This window comes from Filicampus tigris, chromosome 18 (assembly GCF_054856515.1).
Source record: "Filicampus tigris isolate MCC_2025a chromosome 18, RoL_Ftig_1.0, whole genome shotgun sequence".
NCBI lineage: Eukaryota > Metazoa > Chordata > Actinopteri > Syngnathiformes > Syngnathidae > Filicampus > Filicampus tigris.
The window spans coordinates 6400088-6418337 of record NC_141234.1 but is presented as its reverse complement, the minus strand read 5'-3'; the positions used below and the strand labels follow the sequence as shown (position 1 = coordinate 6418337).

The 18250-nt window shown below is 42.3% G+C and overlaps 1 protein-coding gene across 1 annotated transcript in view; it reads left to right on the top strand.

Moving 5' to 3' along the window:
- The window catches only part of ctdp1 (CTD (carboxy-terminal domain, RNA polymerase II, polypeptide A) phosphatase, subunit 1), a 29670-nt gene that overhangs the window by 1947 nt on the left and 9473 nt on the right, over positions 1–18250 (top strand). Inside the window, exons 3-14 of the mRNA XM_086014080.1 lie at positions 467–756; positions 1496–1579; positions 2014–2107; positions 2567–2695; positions 3050–3200; positions 3813–3903; positions 4501–4667; positions 5295–6260; positions 7630–7771; positions 8160–8375; positions 9126–9279; positions 14954–15168. Coding sequence (XP_085870206.1) covers positions 467–756; positions 1496–1579; positions 2014–2107; positions 2567–2695; positions 3050–3200; positions 3813–3903; positions 4501–4667; positions 5295–6260; positions 7630–7771; positions 8160–8375; positions 9126–9279; positions 14954–15168 — 2699 coding nt within the window. The remainder of the gene's footprint in view (positions 1–466; positions 757–1495; positions 1580–2013; positions 2108–2566; positions 2696–3049; positions 3201–3812; positions 3904–4500; positions 4668–5294; positions 6261–7629; positions 7772–8159; positions 8376–9125; positions 9280–14953; positions 15169–18250) is intronic.

Below are 18250 nucleotides of genomic sequence, written 5' to 3'. Positions count from 1 at the left end.
ACTAAAATGCAGCAGTGCATAAAACTGTTTCCACTTCGCTATCAGGAAATGCAATTATACTGTACCTCAATAGTAATTGATTCATTTGCAATATCTAGAATACATTTATAGTCTTGTCAAGAATAAAAATAAACAAATAATGGTTGAATACGAAGTGTTAAGGAGATCACAAGACAGTAACTACCGTTACAAAAAATGATTAATACATTTTCATAGTTTTCATTTTCAGCTTTTGGTCAGCTCTACCGGAAGTTGTCATCACGACCTGCGTGTCTGCAGTATTGCCACTTCCTGTTTACGGGCGGGAAGAGTAAACCACGGCTTTCGAGGCTAGCGGGTTTAAATCCCACCACTGATATTTTAATTCACTTGGAAGTTGGCGCTTGGTTGCTTTTTAATGATTCGAGTTTTGCGACTTGAAGCGGACACGCTTTAATCGGAACATTACAAAAGATTTTTTTCGCAGATGGAGCAACCGACCGCTGATTCTGGCGGCGGCGGTGCATCTACGCTGGGCCCCGCGGTGCAAGTGTCGGATATCTGCTGTACGATAGGGACGCTCCCCTGTCGCCTCTTGGAGTGGAAAGTCAAGCCGGGCTCTCACATCAACGTGGACTCAGTGTTAGCGCTCTGCGTCCCCTTACCCGCGGAGAAGGGGGCTGAGACACCCAGGCTACCAGAGAGGAAGGTGAAGTCTGACCGCGCAGGGGTAGTCAAGGAGCTGTGTTGTCAACCCGGACAGGTCATACCTCCTGGGTGAGTTACTTGCTCGAAGCCTCTTATGGTTCGCTCGCAACTGTGGTAACTGCTGCGTGTTAACTGAATCGTGACAGTGTTATGCTAGCTGGCTAACGAGCTAACTCTACTAAAGCATGGGCGCTAACGTGAAGGCTAGCGTGTTTGGTAGCTAAATCCTAACACGCAATCAAGCTAATGAAATGACAGTGTTTGGGTTTTGAGGTAGACTGCCAAAGTAAAATAGCTTTATTTTAGCGAGGCTCGTTGCTGACGTTTCATTCCACAAAGTCTTCTTGCAAGAACTAATTTCATTAAATAGCAGTTCAATAATAGTTAAATAACAACTCTTAACATTTGCACAAACGCGTTTGGGTTTAAGTAAGAAACTTGAAAAAGTTTTACTTTGAAAGCGGAAGTGTATCGTAGTTGGGTAGCGTTTATCTTGAGAAGCAAAATACCCCGTGTGTGTAACGTGTTTTTAGGTGGGCTTTAAGAGTCTTTGTATTGAAACGGCCATTAAATATTATTAATATTAATTCAACAAAAGTTTATATTGCATAATTGAAGACCTATCTTAAATACTCTGTCTCTCTCTCCCCCCTCTCTCTGAACCCTATTAATAAGATATTCATAACTCTCAACAAAACTACTTCTTGAGACATACAGTGATTTAAATGTAACTGTTGTTTTGCAAACTTTTTGTTTTTACTGTTGAGTGACACTGACAAATTGTATCTTGTCTTTTTTATTCTCCCAGGGGCGTCATTGTCAGAATAGCAGGATGCAGCCACCCGATCGTGATGAAAGGCTTGTGTGCCGAATGTGGCCAGGACCTGACTCAGTAAGGGCATGCAAAAATATGTTTGTGGTCAACATAACATCAACGAGATGGTTGATAAAGAACCCACATTGATGCACTGGCATGTTTTATGACTTGTCATCTAGTGGGAAAAATTTTTAAAAATATGGTAACAACTGTTAATAGTTCATATTTGTGGTGTCGTTTTTTTTTAGATGTCACCATTAGGTGGCGCCAGAAGCAGCTGTGCCAGTTACAGACGGCTATTGTGATAAATCTACTTCCACTCTTTTTCAGTGTCATTGAAACCAACAAATTTTCCCTGAAATCAAGCCAATTTCTGATTCAACAGCATCTTCTTAAAAGCTGCTTTTCTTCTGAGTCACCTTATGCTCAAGTACGCATAACACCCACCCACTCACTCGCTCATTCTCCCCCCCCCCAAAACCCCTCCCCCCGCTCTCGCTTCTTCTCAGACTGCAGAGCACAAATGGAAACCAGCAAACTCCCATCTCCACGGCAACAGTCTCCATGGTGCACAGCGTACCCGAGTTGATGGTCAGCTCCGAGGTGAGCCGTGTGACGCAGATACCTCTTTCTACTGCCTTTGAGTACATCAATGTTCTCAAACATTTTACACACTAAAGGCCGGTTTTATGTACTTAAATGGGAATGTGATCAAGTCGAGAACCTCCAAAGTCGAACGGAATCTTTCATGTGATGCTGGTCATCCTTTGAATTTCACCTTCACTACCACGAGTGACACACATATGGCAACTAGCCAGTCAGCCAGCGTCTAGCTCCAGAAGCTAATTTAGCAGCATACACTATATCATCACTCAGTGCACCTTCTTGTCAAACATTACCAACTGATGGACTCAAATGTATGACACCAGTCACAGAAGATCGGAATCACAGTATTTTGTTAACAAGAAGCTAGTAACATTTTACAAGCTGTACGTCATTTGAGGTCTGGAGGTTGCACTGTACACACTCTTTGACCTCTAAAAACCTTTTCTTTCCGAACAGCAAGCAGAGCAGTTAGGCCGAGAGGACCAGCAACGGCTCCACCGCAATAAAAAGCTGGTCTTGATGGTGGATCTGGACCAGACGCTCATCCACACCACCGATCAACACTGCCAGCAAATGTCCAATAAGGTTTGTTTCATAACACATACGTCAACTGCCTATACCAGCATTTCCCAGACACCATTTACATGATTGTGGCGTGAGCGATAATTAGGCGTGCCACGGAGAATAACCAATTTCACTTAATTTATCTGAAAATGGTTTCGTATTTACTACAATGTATTTATCTTTGTTCTTCTGTCCATTCTGGTGACTGACAGGCAATGTGTATTCTGTTTGTAAATTGGTATGTCTAATAAACTGAGATAGTTGGAAATTGGCATTAAAATAGATATAACGAATACAACATGGTTCAATTTGAATATCAAGTTTGTTTTTATAAGAGCATACAGTTGAGCCCTTTTTTTTTTTTTCCTTTTTCAGGGCATTTTCCACTTCCAGCTGGGGCGAGGCGAGCCGATGCTCCACACGCGACTACGGCCACATTGCAAGGAATTCCTGGAGAAAATTGCCAATCTTTACGAATTGCATGTCTTCACGTTCGGGAGCCGCCTTTATGCACACACCATTGCGGGTAATTTGCTCCCATTTCTCTCCTAGATTAGTTATTTTGTGCAGGACGTGTATTGTACCATTTGTACTTCCAGTTTGGGTCCACAAGGGGGAGCCATTTGCATATATACTGTATTATGTTCAAGGTGTGATTAATATGCTGGTTAGCGATCTATTTATTTAATTTTGCCATTATGAGTAGTACCAGAGAGCATCAATTTTTTTATTTCTTCCCCCCAGACGTCTGAAATAAAACATGCACTCATACTCATACATGAAAACCATGTTATGAAAAAAGAACCCCATATGTCCTCTCAGCAGAATTTTGATTCAGTGCTGGATTAAATTGAGCTAGCATGATATAGGCTCTCCTTTATTCAAGTGGCAGTCTTCTGTCACGCCGTGCAATATATAACCCCAGCAAGGCATTGTTTTGCAGCCATGTGATGAATGTTTAATGCATTTGGAATTGAAATTTACTGCCTCTGATGAGTTGAGAGGCCAACCTGGGTCTCCAGCTTCTGTATATTTCCTGTCAAGAAAGCAAGAGCGGCTGTGAAGTTATTTGAATGGAATGCTTGATTCAAAAAAGCGAAAGTATGCAGATGTGTTCTTTGCTGTTTTCTTTTCTTAGGCTTTCTGGACCCCGAAACAAAGCTGTTCTCCCATCGCATCCTGTCCAGAGATGAATGCATCGACCCCTTCTCCAAGACGGGGAATCTTAGGTGGGAGTTGAAGTGTGCTGAATGTTAAATTTACAAATCTGATCATATCTCACAAAAAAAAACGGTGTTTCATAAAATGATTTCATAAATGTGTGTTTACAAATAGTTGGGTCTCTGAAGTTCCTGTCCATCCTGTCGTTCAGTGCTTTGCAGATTTTATTGTGCATACAGTTGGTACCTGGAAAGTAAACATTGTTAGCTAATTGAATACCATCAGCCACCTCTAGTTAAAATTAATTGTAATCCATTGTGGTTTAGGTAGAGAGAGGATGGAAGCAGCTGCTAGTTCTCCTTCAATTGCTTTTTTTTAAAACAAAAGGTAACAAAATACAGTCAACAGAAGCACATTCTTACCACATCTGTATAGTTTTTTTCTTTTCCTGTGGAATAAAATGTCTGACTCATTTATTGTTGAACACTTAGGCCTGCTATGCTTATTTTTTTATCTTAACAATTGTGGTATTTGGAGGTAAATATACCATTCATTAAGACAGCTAGGGTCTGTATTAAATTGTGGGAAAAAATGCATAATATGTCCTTTCAATGTGCAGGATATTGCCATGTCAACAAGCTCGCTGTCCTTCATTGTCCTCCCAGGTATCTTTTCCCCTGTGGGGACTCGATGGTGTGTATCATCGATGACCGCGAAGACGTGTGGAAGTTTGCGCCCAACCTCATCACTGTGAAGAAGTACGTCTACTTCGAGGGCATCGGGGACATTAGCGCGCCGCCAGGTTCGCAAGAAGCTCTGATGGCCAAGAAAGGTACAGAAGCAAGATTTTTTCTTTCTCTCTCTCAATAAAATGTGTCCTTGTGACGAACAGTGAGTGTGGAGCACATCCAATTCAATGAAGTGTTCAAGGATATGTTTCCAGTTCTTTGCACAGTACCGAAGAGGCACTTTTCAGATAACAAGCAAGTTCTCCCGCAAAGCTCTTGTTGGCTCATTGTTTGATTGTGATCCAGAGTTTCAAATGATGACACAAATTGCAGCCAACTCTGTTTGACCGGCAATACACTTTGACACAAGTCTGGCCAGAAAGGCCAATTTCTTTGACGAATGTGAAATCTGAGTTTAAGATATGTTGAGCTGTTTCATGAAAGAAATCTTTTGGGGAAGGAGAAAAAAGTGAAAAAGGATAGATAGTCCCTAAATACGCACACATAAATTACCACGAAAACATCAAAACACTTTTGAGCCTTTTGGAGAAAAAAATCATTTATGCAGGACGAGTGTTATGACCACAGTGAAAAGAAGCCACCGTAAATAATAAAGTTATGAATACAAACTCAGAACTCCTTGATGGCTTGATTTCTGAACTGGAGCCTTCATTCAGTGATTGCCATTGTCCTTGATTATGAAGTGATTAATGCGCTTTGTTCACCTGCAGGGCGCCCCGCAGAGAGCCCAGAATTGTACGAGACTCTCGGAGCGGATGAGCAAAATAATGGCCTCAGGAAAAAGTCGGTAAAGGACGGGTTGGCTGCATCCCGCTGTTCTCAGGCCGCCCCGACAAATGAACGGACACATGCCGCCGCGTCTGTGCCAGATGAGGTATTGACTGATAAACATTCAGAGGCGGATGAGGAGGCCACAGCAACACAAACTCAGGGGGTTAAAAGCCTGGAAAATAGTCAAGAGGGAAGTATTAGCAGGACAAGTGAGGCACAGGACAGTGCCAACTCTTTAACAGCAAACAGTGAGTCCAATAATCTGGACTTTGACCTTTCCAGTGACAGCGACAGTGAGTCTGTTAGAGAAAAGCCGCCCTCAGCGGACAGTGACGGCAAGGCGAAGAAATTCGAGCATGAAGCTGCCTCACAAGACAACGGCGATGAGGCAAAAGATGGGAACAGTAAAGTCCAAAGTTCCGAATCAATAGAACCTTCGGATGTTCTCCTCCCCGAGCTGGGGAACGGCTGCTCGGACAGGAGGGAACCCGAAACCGAGTCTCAGAATAGCGAACAATCCGGGGTGACCATGGGGGAGGAGCTCCTGGACCAGAGCATGGAGGATGAAGAGGAAGAGGAAGTGGATAATGACGGGGACGATCACCTCATTTACCTGGAGGGGGTGCTGGAACGGATCCACGGCGAGTACTACGCCCGCTACGAGGCTTTCCTGAAGACCGAGGTGCCCGACACGCCGGACATTCGCAAGATCGTCCCCGAGCTTAAGAGCAAGACCTTAGACGGCACCACGATAGTGTTCAGCGGCTTGTACCCCACCAACTACCCAATAGAGAGGACTCGTGAGTACTACCATGCCAAGGCACTCGGGGCAAAGATTGGCAAGAACTTGGTCCTGAACTCACAAGAACCCAATGGCACTACGCACCTCATTGCAGCAAAATCTGGTACGTAAAATCGATTTTATATGTTCAACTTCTGGTTTCAGGAATGGGCATAAAGTGAACCGACGATATTTGTGGGGTAGCGATCGAGCCCTGACACGGAAAGCAAAAATCGAAGAAAAAATTATTCCGGATGGCGGAGAGGACCATAAAGCGACAACACCATGCATGTACAGAATCATGAGCCCATTTTACATAAAAATGAAATTATTTCATTCATCACAAACAAAACATTTCACATAGATGTCACAGGTAGCTACATGTGGAGAGAAGCAGAAACATACTTTGTTTCACTTTTGATGGTGCATTCAAGGACTGCTGACAAAACTGAAAATCTCCTACGCCAAGATTACACATTTTTGTAATTACAGGAGTCCTCTGTTTAAGACGCTCCGGACTTGGAGTGAACTTCCACCATCAAACCTCGAATCACCTCCATAGAGAAAAGCTGAGTCCAACCATACAGAGACTGAATTCAAATGGACCTTTTAGTGAAATTAACCATCTTTTATTTATTTATTTATTTATTTATTTATTTTTTCTGTCGTCCATATTTTTATTTAGTCCATCCAGTCCATTGCTATGTGTCCATCAGCAGTATTTCTGGAACTATTCTGAAGTGGTGGAAGCTTTTCTTTGCTTAACGAGGCCGCAATCCAAGGATGTTTAAATGTCAAGCTTACTCGCCATATTGGCAGCGGTGTATATCCGAGTTTTGGCAAAATTGTTCTTGAGAGAAAATGGAGGATCAAGTTAGTTGGCGGGTTCAATAAAGAGAATGCAAATTGTATGCATGCATTAATAAAATGCTTACTGTCGGCCCGCAAATCTCGGGAAATAATACTCATTCAAAATGCGACTCGTGTCTGTGTGCACCACCAATTCAATTTAGCCTCTGAAAACGAGCGAGCACGTGAAGTGGGGCCGTTGCCTTGGGAGCCGTCCGCGCTGTGAGACACACTTGGCAATCACTCACATTCTACAGCATCACAAGAGCAGAGGAAATCGGGTCTTTGCAAAGTTTGCTTCATTTGGATTGAACCCCATTAAAAAGTGTTGTTTTTGTGTTATGAGAAAAACGCTACAGTGATTGGACAGAGATTTGTCTATTTAACCAAAATCTTCATTTTCTTGCCAATTTGCCCCATGACACTAGTTTTATTCACCTCATTTTTTTCTTAAGTACAGTTTATCCTCTGTATCTTTTTGAGCAGGCTTTTCTTTCTCAGCTAAGTAACCCAATTTGAAATCCTCCCTGGAGCCCAAATTGAATCAATTACATCCTCTGTTGCTGTAAAATGAACAGAAATTAGGGAGGGCCGACTTGACGAGCTTGAAGTCACCCGACCTTTTTGCTCTTTTGGTCCACTAGGCACAGAGAAGGTCCGTCAGGCACTGGGCTGCAAGCACCTCCATGTGGTCAACCCAGACTGGCTGTGGAGTTGTCTGGAGCGCTGGGAGAGGGTGGAGGAGCAGCTTTTCCCACTAAAAGAGGACTACGCCAAGCAGCCGTGGTACATTTGTTGAGTTGTAAACAATCATAATTGGGCTGGCACTAGGCTGAAGAAGTTCACTGGACTGTAGCTTTACATATATTCCAGTAAGGATGGCAATACACAGATGAGATATGATAATTAGAGGGTGGATGTAGTTTTTTTAACCTCATTTTAAGATTTGCTATGGGAAATATTGTATAGGTATCATGTTTACAATTGTCTGCTCTGATAATTTCCTGATACACCTCACACAACATAACATCTAATGGTTCAGGATAATAATGTTTTGTAACTTTGTTTACAAAAAAGGAAAAACGAACTGATTATTTTGTACAGTATGAGTAACAGACTAAGAATCATTGTGGCTGATTATTCTGATTTCTTTTTTCCCTCCTCCCGGTTGCAGGAGCAACAGCCCAGCGGCTTTCTTTGACAAGCAGGGCTCCCGGCACAAGCCTCTTTTCCACAACCCGCCCCCGATCCAGCACAGACCTGCACCAGCACTCCCTGAGATTCGAACCTACGACCCCGTCACCGGGAAGCTGATTCGCAAGGCCCCTCCGTTGTCGCCGGCGGCGCCTTACCTCCAGGCGTCTGATCAACAAGAGCAGTCGTGTCTCAGGTACAGTGCTGAGACAATTTCATCATAACGCACTGGTGCAATAACAGTACAACACATTCTTCAGATGGGTAATAACGGATGTGAGGAGTAGATGGCAGACAATTTGTATGCTCACAAGAATAATAGCAAGAGGAAACACTGACTCTTGGGCGTTGTTTAAAATGGTGGTCGTACCATTGGTGTTTGTCTTTGTTGTATTGGCAAAAGACTAATTCATCAAACATCTTAAATACTGTATGCGGGTTTGTCCACCAGGTCCCATTTACTTCCATCTCATTCGCCGTCAGTAGCTTACTGTTCAGATAGCATACTTCCCAAATGAGTCCCAATGGTGACATAGGTTTCCGTAGCTACTCAGTTGGACAGTAAAAACTCACATTTTAGTGATTATTTGTTGCTTTTCTGCACTGTTAATGATGCCACCGCTACAGTACATCATTGCGCCCTGCCGGTTGCACGAGGCTTGTGTGGCTTTTTCCCCTGTTACGTGATAATGAGCTATCGTGAGGGGGGGAAATGGGATTAAGTAATTCAAGGATTACAGACGCATCAGATTTGCATCAATTTAGATTTTAATCATCAAAGAAGATTTAATGAAGTCGAAACATCCGATTTCCGTTTGCTTGAGATTTACATGTTGTATAATCTTGGCCTTCGCCATCACTTTCAGTCCCTGAATTCAAACCGAAACTAAAAAGAAAGACCATCATCCGGTATTTTTATCGTTTTTATTTTTTTTTTGTTTTCAAGGGGAGCACCGAACAGCCAGCAAGAGGCGGCAGCGGGGCCCAGCCAGGATGACGAGTCACTAGGGCCGTCGCGTCGTAAGCGCCAGCCGAGCATGTCGGAAACAATGCCTCTGTACACTCTCTGCAAGGAGGACCTGGAAAGCATGGATAAAGAGGTAAAGACACATGTGGCACATCTGACACCATTCAAAGTGGCTCTAAATCCGATAACACCAGATGATAAGATTCTGGTGTTTTAGTAGGCTTTTCATGACATGTTTTGCTTTCTAGCAGAAGCCTGAAGCTAGCCTTAAGCTTTTGTTTCTAACCTTTTGGAATGATCGCCAAAGGGGCACAGCCTTGGTTTCATTGGGCCATATAACATTTTGTCATGTGTTTAGTAGATGGTGCTGTTTTTCTTCAGGTGGACACACATTGAACAGTTCAAAATATCACTCAGTGTTGGCATAAAACGTTTTATTCGGCTTCGACTACAAAGCATAAAAAAGGTAATGAAAAGGCTGCTAGAACATGTAAAATTTGTTCGGGTATTTATTTTTACTGCCCCGCTTGAGAAGATAAAAAAACATTTATTGGATTTGACCACATTATCGTGGTAAAAAAAAAAAAAAGCTTGGAAATTTTTAATCTTGGTCTCAATTTTTTTACCTCACAAAAATCTGAACGGGGTGTGTAGACATTTCCACTGTATGTTTATCCTTGAGCTCAGTCAGAGGTTGCACTTTCTATACAGGAATGAGAGCTAGTTAAATGAAATGTTCCCCAAGGACTTGGGTGTCATTGTAATTGGTCATGGTTTGACGGAATACCAAACAGCTAGCGCACTTAATAACTCATTTAAAGTAACTCATTTAAAGTTAACTCTGTAATTCAGTTTGGAAACTGCTGTGCCATGCCTTTCCGTTTTATTTTTTTCTTCTCTTTTCTTTTTCTGTAACTGGTAAGTATTGAAAGATGCAGTCTCGTGAAATGCACAGAATGCAAGAATGGAGTTAAATTCAATGGTAGTTCTGCATTGTTCTTTAAATCATCATAGTAACACTACGGGTGGTTTTCTCATTAGTGTCATTTTCCTTCTATTTGTATCTATATTTTGTCAACTTTTTTTTTTTTTTTTACACAAAAGTCAATGTTGCCAATGCAAGAGTGTTGTAAGTCCTTTATCATCAAGAAAATAAAAACAGAATGGCTTTTTTTCTTTATATACAGTATACACATAAATCTCACATGTTAAGCAGGTTTTATATTGCGAAATAGCATTGCGACTGCCACTTTGTCATTGTGAATACTGACTTTTCTGCAGGAAACAAGTTTGAAAGAAACATGTCAAATTACGCCCATGCTTGTGATTATTTATGTAAGGCTACAGGAAGCTGGCTCAATTGTTTTTCTCTTATTATTTATCTGGAAATGTTTCCTTAATGCATCTGATATTAAGATGAATGCCAGAGAGACTCAAAGTGTGTTTGTGTTGCTGTTTTTTTCCACTTCTTTTTCAAATTTTTTTTTTATTCTGTAATGAAAGTCTGATAACTATAATCGCCTCTGAGGATGTTGCTATGGCAAGTCTCGGCCCGGCTGTGAAAATTATGTAACTAATGTTGTTCCATTATGTCCTTCCACTGAGAGATCTGCTGGATAATCTGTCCAATAATTGTCGCTCCGTGTACATGGAAATTGCGAGCTCGAGATCGTTGCTGCCGCAGCTGGAAGCACATGCGCTTTCATTTTTATTTATTGTTGAGGCCCAAAGACCTGTCCTTTCTCTCACTCTTTTCTTTTTTTTACGACCACAGCCATTATTAATTAGCACCATTGTCTACATTGCCGTTGCGTGATGGACATAATTAATTTGCGGCCTAATTAAATGCCAGCCTAAGTTAAATGTAGCGCCAGTCAGAGATCGAGTTGGTTAATGAGGTGTTTGGCGTTCACACAGTGCATTGGCACTGAATCGCTACATTGCACGCATGTAAATGTGACTTTTTACAAGACCATAATGGCAGTGTAGTTCGTCTACATCTGTTAATGTTATTGCCATTTGCCTCTTCTGCTGTTGGTTAATGACATGTTAAGTGAAGCATCTATGAGAGTGTGGTTCTCAAACTTTTGACACAAAGTAATGAAATGCAAATGTATTGTACTGAAAAGTTAAATACAACTGAATTGAACTGTACTTGGGCAGTGATTCTTTTGGGCACTCCACTTTGATTCACTGTATTTGGCGATGTACGAATGCATATTAAGACTACCGGTGTTCCATCCCTCCATCTGTTTTCTTATAGCGCTTGTCTTCACGAGGGTTGCAGGTGAGCGGCTTGCTTCCTGCAAGGCTAATCATTGTTGAACATTTTAGGAAATGACCTAGATGAAAGGGTGCTTTTGCAGAATCATTGCATTTCAAATGTCATCTGAGCTTAAAGGGCAGTCTGTGACATTCGGAAATGTTCTCCAACTTGAGGGCACGGGGAAAACGAGCCAGTCTTTAATTGAGTGACTCCATATACAAATCGCTGTGTCGGGTAAATGTCGCCAGCGGTGACGCGTCATTGACGCAGATGTGACGCACAGCTTTGGCCGGCGAAGGAATCACTGGAATGTGTAGAATGTACTTTTGAAATGTAATGCACCTTTTTTAATACATACATATATATATATAGCTCTTCCCTTTATGTTGGGAGCTTTTACTTTTGCTGGGTCTTTTAATATTTGAACCGATTTGGAGAAACAAACTAAAAAAAAAATACTACATTTTGACATGTGTTGCCAAAGTTTAACCGAACATTTATCTTGTCTATTTGTTTCAAAGGTGTTGTATTAATAGTAAACACAGTACTTCACATTGCAATCTCCCAAACGTGTTCATTTGCAAATCCTCATATTTCATTTACCGTAGACTTTGGCAAATTGAACATGGTTCCTCCCAGAAGGTTCATTCCCTATCAGAATTAATGGACTCAGAGAATTCATTTTAGCATTGTTTTTAAGATTTTCTTTTTGGCTTATCAGTTTGTAGTACTTTGACCGCTGTTAGTCGTAGTTATCGCTGTCTCAAGAACGTCAGTGTTTTGTGAAGGGAACAGTCAAGTGGAACTCGCACAAATGAATGAATCGAGTGTTAATTCGACACAACACCTCAGTGTTTGTGGGCACCCTCAGAGACGTGACTCCTCAAGCCCGCTATCATAGGAGAAGGCAACCTCGACATCACTCACGCTAATCCCAGCCCTTACAGATATCGATCTCACGCATCCCGTGCTGAGGTTTAATCCTTGTTGGATGCCAAGGGAGGACACTGTTCTCCACGAGTCCGCAGAAAGCCTCACGTCCTTCGTAAACCTGCAATAAATGATTTTTTGGGCCCCCAGAGTATGGAAGCAACAAGCCATGAATGCAGTATTGACATTTCAGCGTTGTACTTGTTCACAAGTATTTGTAAGGACAAAATTCACAAGATCCTTCATGATTTGATAGGATCAGACAGTTGTACACAGTTGATCTTCCTGCCTGCCCCATAGCGTCCAATTACAAAGGGGTCCTGTGACAGGTTCCAGGTTCAGTAAGTGGCCAGTTGCGTTCATCCGTCATGGCAACTCCAGCAGCTCATCTTGTTGTATGTCCCTCAACCTGGAATGCTGTGAATAATCCACGCGGTATCAATATGTACTGTACTGTACGCAGATTTAGGAGTTTTTTGGTTTCGTTTTTTTTTTTTTTTTTTTTGCGCCTTCGTCTGGAAGAACATTTTTGAGCTAAGAATGAGCTTGGCTTTGTTCTTTTTCAAACCTTGCTTTGTGCAGTGGGACACAGTCTTGCTGCAGCAGAAAAAGGGGCTTCGTCAGGCAAGTCCAAAACGTCATTTAAAATGTCTCAAGTCTAGTCAGTGTACTACTTTTCATGTCTTTGCCTCTGCATAATGCAGTGGAGCTCTGTTAAGTCTGAGTTAATGGGAAAGAGATGCAACATCCCCGGTCTCCGTGGAGTTCTTGTGCTCAGACAGTTCTCAAATATTTCCCTTCTCGACTCGTCTTTGATGTAGTAACAGGCAGTTGTTGAGTTAACAACTCAGTCGCAGCAAGGTAGCAGCATGGCCTTGAATTCACCCCGAGCTAATGAACAACTAAGATGCATGTTTTCTTGTCTGCCTTTCCACTTATACATTTGATTCATCCAACATCCCTCTGGGCGTCGGATGAACCTTCCTGTTCAAACGCAAACGTCTTCTTGCCAACCTCCAGCTCACCGGCTGACCTATTACCACCTCTTCACAAATTAAATCAGTATTTCAGACAGGACTAAAGCCCCGATAATCCCTCTTCAGTGTGTGTTTGTAAAGATGTCAGCCTGGAGGAGACAGCGGCTTGTTTTATTTCATAGTCACAGTTTCAAATAGGGGGTTGGTTTTTATGTCTGTTAGCCACACTGTTTCAGAACAAATTTCTCACTTGATGGGTGGACTGGCAATCCAGACACAACTATTTGTGTACAAACAATAAAAAGTCAATTTTCCGTAATATGTCCCCCTTTGAAATCAATTCCCACCAATAACAGTAAAACAAACTGGTACCAAGAAAGCTGACTGTGGAAAAGTTGCCTCAAGAAACCTCCAAAGTAGATTGCACATGTTGCTATGAGATTAATCTCGGACGGTCCCTCTTCAATTTTCTTTAGAGAGAGAGCGACAGAGAACGTTTCACCTTGCAGCCACTTCACAAAATAAATCAACTGGCTTGGAATCACACTTTGACTGCAGTCCATTTACAATCAGCGACCACCAGCCTCTCAACTAGCTTTAGGGGGAGGGCGCCTTTAAAAAGCCTCCTGTGTACTTTGCGTGGCCTTTGATTGCAGCCAGGAAATGGATGTTGCGGGAACTTTGCTGCACTATATCTCGCAATTGTTCGTACTTCCATTTTCAGCAAAGGTCAAATGAGCCATGGCAGTTTTTGAAATTGTGGCAATCCCGAGCACATGACTGCATCCCACATCTAGCTCTCCAATTTGGTGCTGTGCCGCACAGCTGAACAGTTATAAATCACCGCTCACGACAGTGGTGTGCTTCTACTCGGAAAAGATGTCAAGAGACGTGAGTGCCAGGCTTCTCCTTGCTTTTTAAGTCTTCACACATTCCAACCGTGAATCTTAAACAACAAAACACAAACCATGATGACGCAGCCTCTTTTGTCACTGATTTCCATTTTTCAAAAACAAGTTCAATGGAAATGTGTCTTCAAATCTTGTTTCCCTGGATCACATTAAAGTCTCATAACGGCGCCGGATGACATTTGTATGAATAAAGAAACACTTTGCTTTTTCATTAAAAGCCATTTGGAATTGTGTCGCAGCAGATTTACTGACTTGCTCCTGGGAATTCTAAATGGCTTTTTCTCCATTAAAAAGTGCAATGTTACTTTTTCAAGTGAAATGAACTGAACCTAATCCTGTGTTGTGCAATGACACTGCCCTGTATTTCCGGCACTTAATTCCTATCCACCCTAATTTTATGTTCTTGGTCAGGGCATGCGACTGTCACCAGTTAATCACAGGTCGATTGTCAATGGAGCACTGAGTGGGAATTGATTGATTGGTGTACCAGCTACGCGGAAGCCAGCCATGTGATTGACCCTGTAGCGCTTCAATGTTTTGCTTAAGTGCTGCGGGAACAAGGTCTCTAGTTAGAAGCGTCAAATCCAGTATAATAGATGCGTTTCTGCCACAAACAACAACAAGAACACTGCTAGCGATTAACCGGTGATCCACCTGCACTCGGTGTCATTGCCAAGTCCATCATGTCAGACTATTTGCCACTCTTCTCGTCTCGCTCAATAGGTGGATGACATCTTGGGCGAGGAAAGCGACAACGAGAGCGAAGGGCGAGGGAAAGAGAAAGCCGGTAATGAGGAGGCTGAGGACGAGGAGGAACAGCGGCGGCAAGAAGAGCAACAGCAGCGGACAAGAGGAGAGGCAGGTCCACAGGCACTGAGTGTGGAGGACCCGGTCCTGGTGGCATGCGCTGAGGCCAGTCTGCTCGCTACCCAGTCCAGGTGAGACGCACGACAAGAGTCGAGCATTCAAACGAATGCCGTTTGTGTAGCAAATGTAAAAATCTAAACAAATATGTCCTGGCGTTGCCGTACGCATCGAATCGGGTTGTTTCTTTCTTTTCATGCACAGTAGCATTCGTGTTAGTTGTTCACAAGATCAAATGCTACTCTGTGTAAAAAAAAAAAAACAGGCAGAATCAAACGAGAGACTATTGTTCGCAGTGAATATACAATACAATACAATCCAATTTTATTTATACAGCGCATTTCATAACAGCTAGAGCTGTAACAAAGTACTTTACAAACAGTAGACAATAAAGACAATAAAAGGCCGTAAAACACAAGTATTAATAAATATAGGTATAATGTGTCTTGAGTGGAACCAATCAGGTTTTAATATTGGCTCCATTCAGATCAGAACTACTTTAAGTGACAGAAAGTACTTAGTGTCAGACTGTTGAGTGCGTTAATGATGATGTCATGGTGTCCAATCAGCTCCCTCGACTGCTCACTACCCCCGCAAGGGGCCTGTTAACGGAGAAATGCTGTGCTAAGATAGGCTGTGACTACTTCTGCTTCATCCAAGAACTATCTTGATACATTCATGTGAATGTTCTCCCCTAGAAATATTTTATTCATCAGTAACGTTGCCACTGCCCCGCCCCCTTCACTCGACACTTTTTTCATTGATGAAATCACCTTAGTTTTTCCAGAGAGGCACTCCACTGCTCCAAAAATCATCAGATGCTCAGTGTTTTTCCTTGGCCTTACTTACTATTTGCCACGACGACTGTTTATAAAAAAAAAAAAAAAAAAACACTTAATCAGCAAGCCCGGGCTGGAACCAGACTGAGTGGTCCGCTGCCATGGCGACATGTCCAAACAGACGTCAGACATTTCTGAGCAATAAGAGCCTTTTATTGCTGAAGGACATTTGGGTTCATTTTCAGTTCATTTTATTAAAACCTGTGCATCTTGGGTAATGTAATTTGGCGGGCGCATTCAATCGCAACAGGTGTTCACATACAAGACACTTGTGCGACTTCCAATTCAGTTGAACCGAATGGAAAACACGGGCTAAGAAATTGTCAAATTTACATCGTCCTTATAGTCCTCTTGAATATACTGTAGTGTTCAATCCCTCAACCATCAGACCCTGAAGTCTTCCTTATTGCTTGCCATTATTTCAGGTTCTACTCCCCAACAAGGTGCAGAGTGGTTCAGTCTATTCAGGTTCTGCGCACCAATACAGACAGGCATCTGTTGCTAAGATACGGATGGGAGTAATGCATGTGTTCTTACCACAACTGTCCGCCTGCTCCTGATCATGGCAATAATTTTGCTGTCATTCTTCTACAATTTGGCTGTTTCGGGTTGCCATTTTAGAGGCAATGATTGTGAACAATTCTCACCTTGTGTTGTAAATAGTTAAGTATAATTAGCTTCATTAGATTTTCCGTCAGAGAATGACCTCGAGGCAGACTCGGAACGGTCATTATTTTCAGCATAATTTCGTCAATCCCCCCTTGTAGCGATCATGCAAGCCATTTCATTTTAAAATAATAAAATCCATCTGGCAGACAGACGTTTCAATCCTGTTTACCTTTGAAGCATATTCCATCCCTTTTGTTTTGTTTTTTTAAAGCATATTACCCAAAAAAAATGTGACTCGAGGGACTTGGCAACCAAGCAACTCATCCAGTTTGAGTCCTAATTGATGTCTCTTAAAAGGAGCTAAAGTAGTTGGCCCGGCATGTTCAAGCGGCCCAGTTGACTGTGCTTGACAGGCAAATAAAAACATGCGAGTACACTTGGGAACTCGGTACGATGCAGAATCATCTCTGATGGATTGCGAGGGTAAACTCCTCCATTACTGCCTCTCGCAATTAGATGCCAAACGTCCATGTGGACACCTGCCTTGCTGCTGCCTTTGGACATTTTTTTCCTCCCAGAATTTTGCTCAGTTTCCGAACTGAATGACAGATAAGGCATTCAAATTTTGAGGTGACACTGAAGCAAAAATAATTTCTTGTTGGCTCCACAAGCATAATTGGACGCTGTCGCTGCTGTTGTCAGGCGCCGTCTGGTTTCATTTCCTGTCTCCACGGCCACGCAGCTATTCAGAATGATGCCGTGTTCGTCTCGAGTGTTTGACTTCCCATGCCGGGTGTGGGAGTGCGAGTCATCCTACTGTTTTAACCTCTCAGCAGCATGACTGTGATGAAGGTGGGCAGCGCTTCGTTACGGTCCGTGCTCGGGTTGTCAGACGGCCAGGTGTGAAATTCCAAAATGTGTTTCATCTTTCCTCGGCGCACCCCATTTAAGAAAAAAAAAAAAGTATATATATAAAATCATTGGATTGTGTGTCTGTTGTGACTGTGTGGTGACGCGTGCGCCTCCATTTCACCTTATGCTGCCTCTACTATCACTGAGCTCTCTGATAGATTTGCCGGAAGATAAACAGCCAGCACCTGCATTATATATTCTCTCTTCCAATATTCCCTTTGAGTTTGTCGAATGCTTTTACTTTTTTTTTTTTTTTTTTACACTGTCAGCCTGCAGTGTAACTAAGGCTGAGTGGGACTTTGCTGAGTATTTACAGGTGTCAGAGGATAAGCCAGACAGAAATGTTTTAACATAGGATACAACAAATACTCCTTGAGCTCTAGTGGCTTTGATTTTATCTTTTTTTTTTTTTTTTTTTTTTTTGTCTATGTATAGAATATTGCGGTGAAAAAAGTACTATACGCCGATAGCATACAATGCAGAAAAGGTCAAACTAGATCTTCCTTTATAATACGGCCCCCGAACATGCTTACAGTACTCAAAAAAGAGCTAGTCTTAGACCTTTTGCAAATATCTGCTGCACATTTTAGAGCAAAACTTTACGAATGTGTTAATGATGCGCAAATTCACACTTCCAGTTTACTAATAGTCCTAATTTGCCACCCCATTTAGTGAAACCAGAATTAGAAAGCCCGTCTGGGTCCGTCTCCACTTTGTCACACTTCTTTGTAAAGTCTCAGTTTACATGCACTGGATTATATTTCAATCTTCGGTCTTGATTAGCTGTGGATTTGTC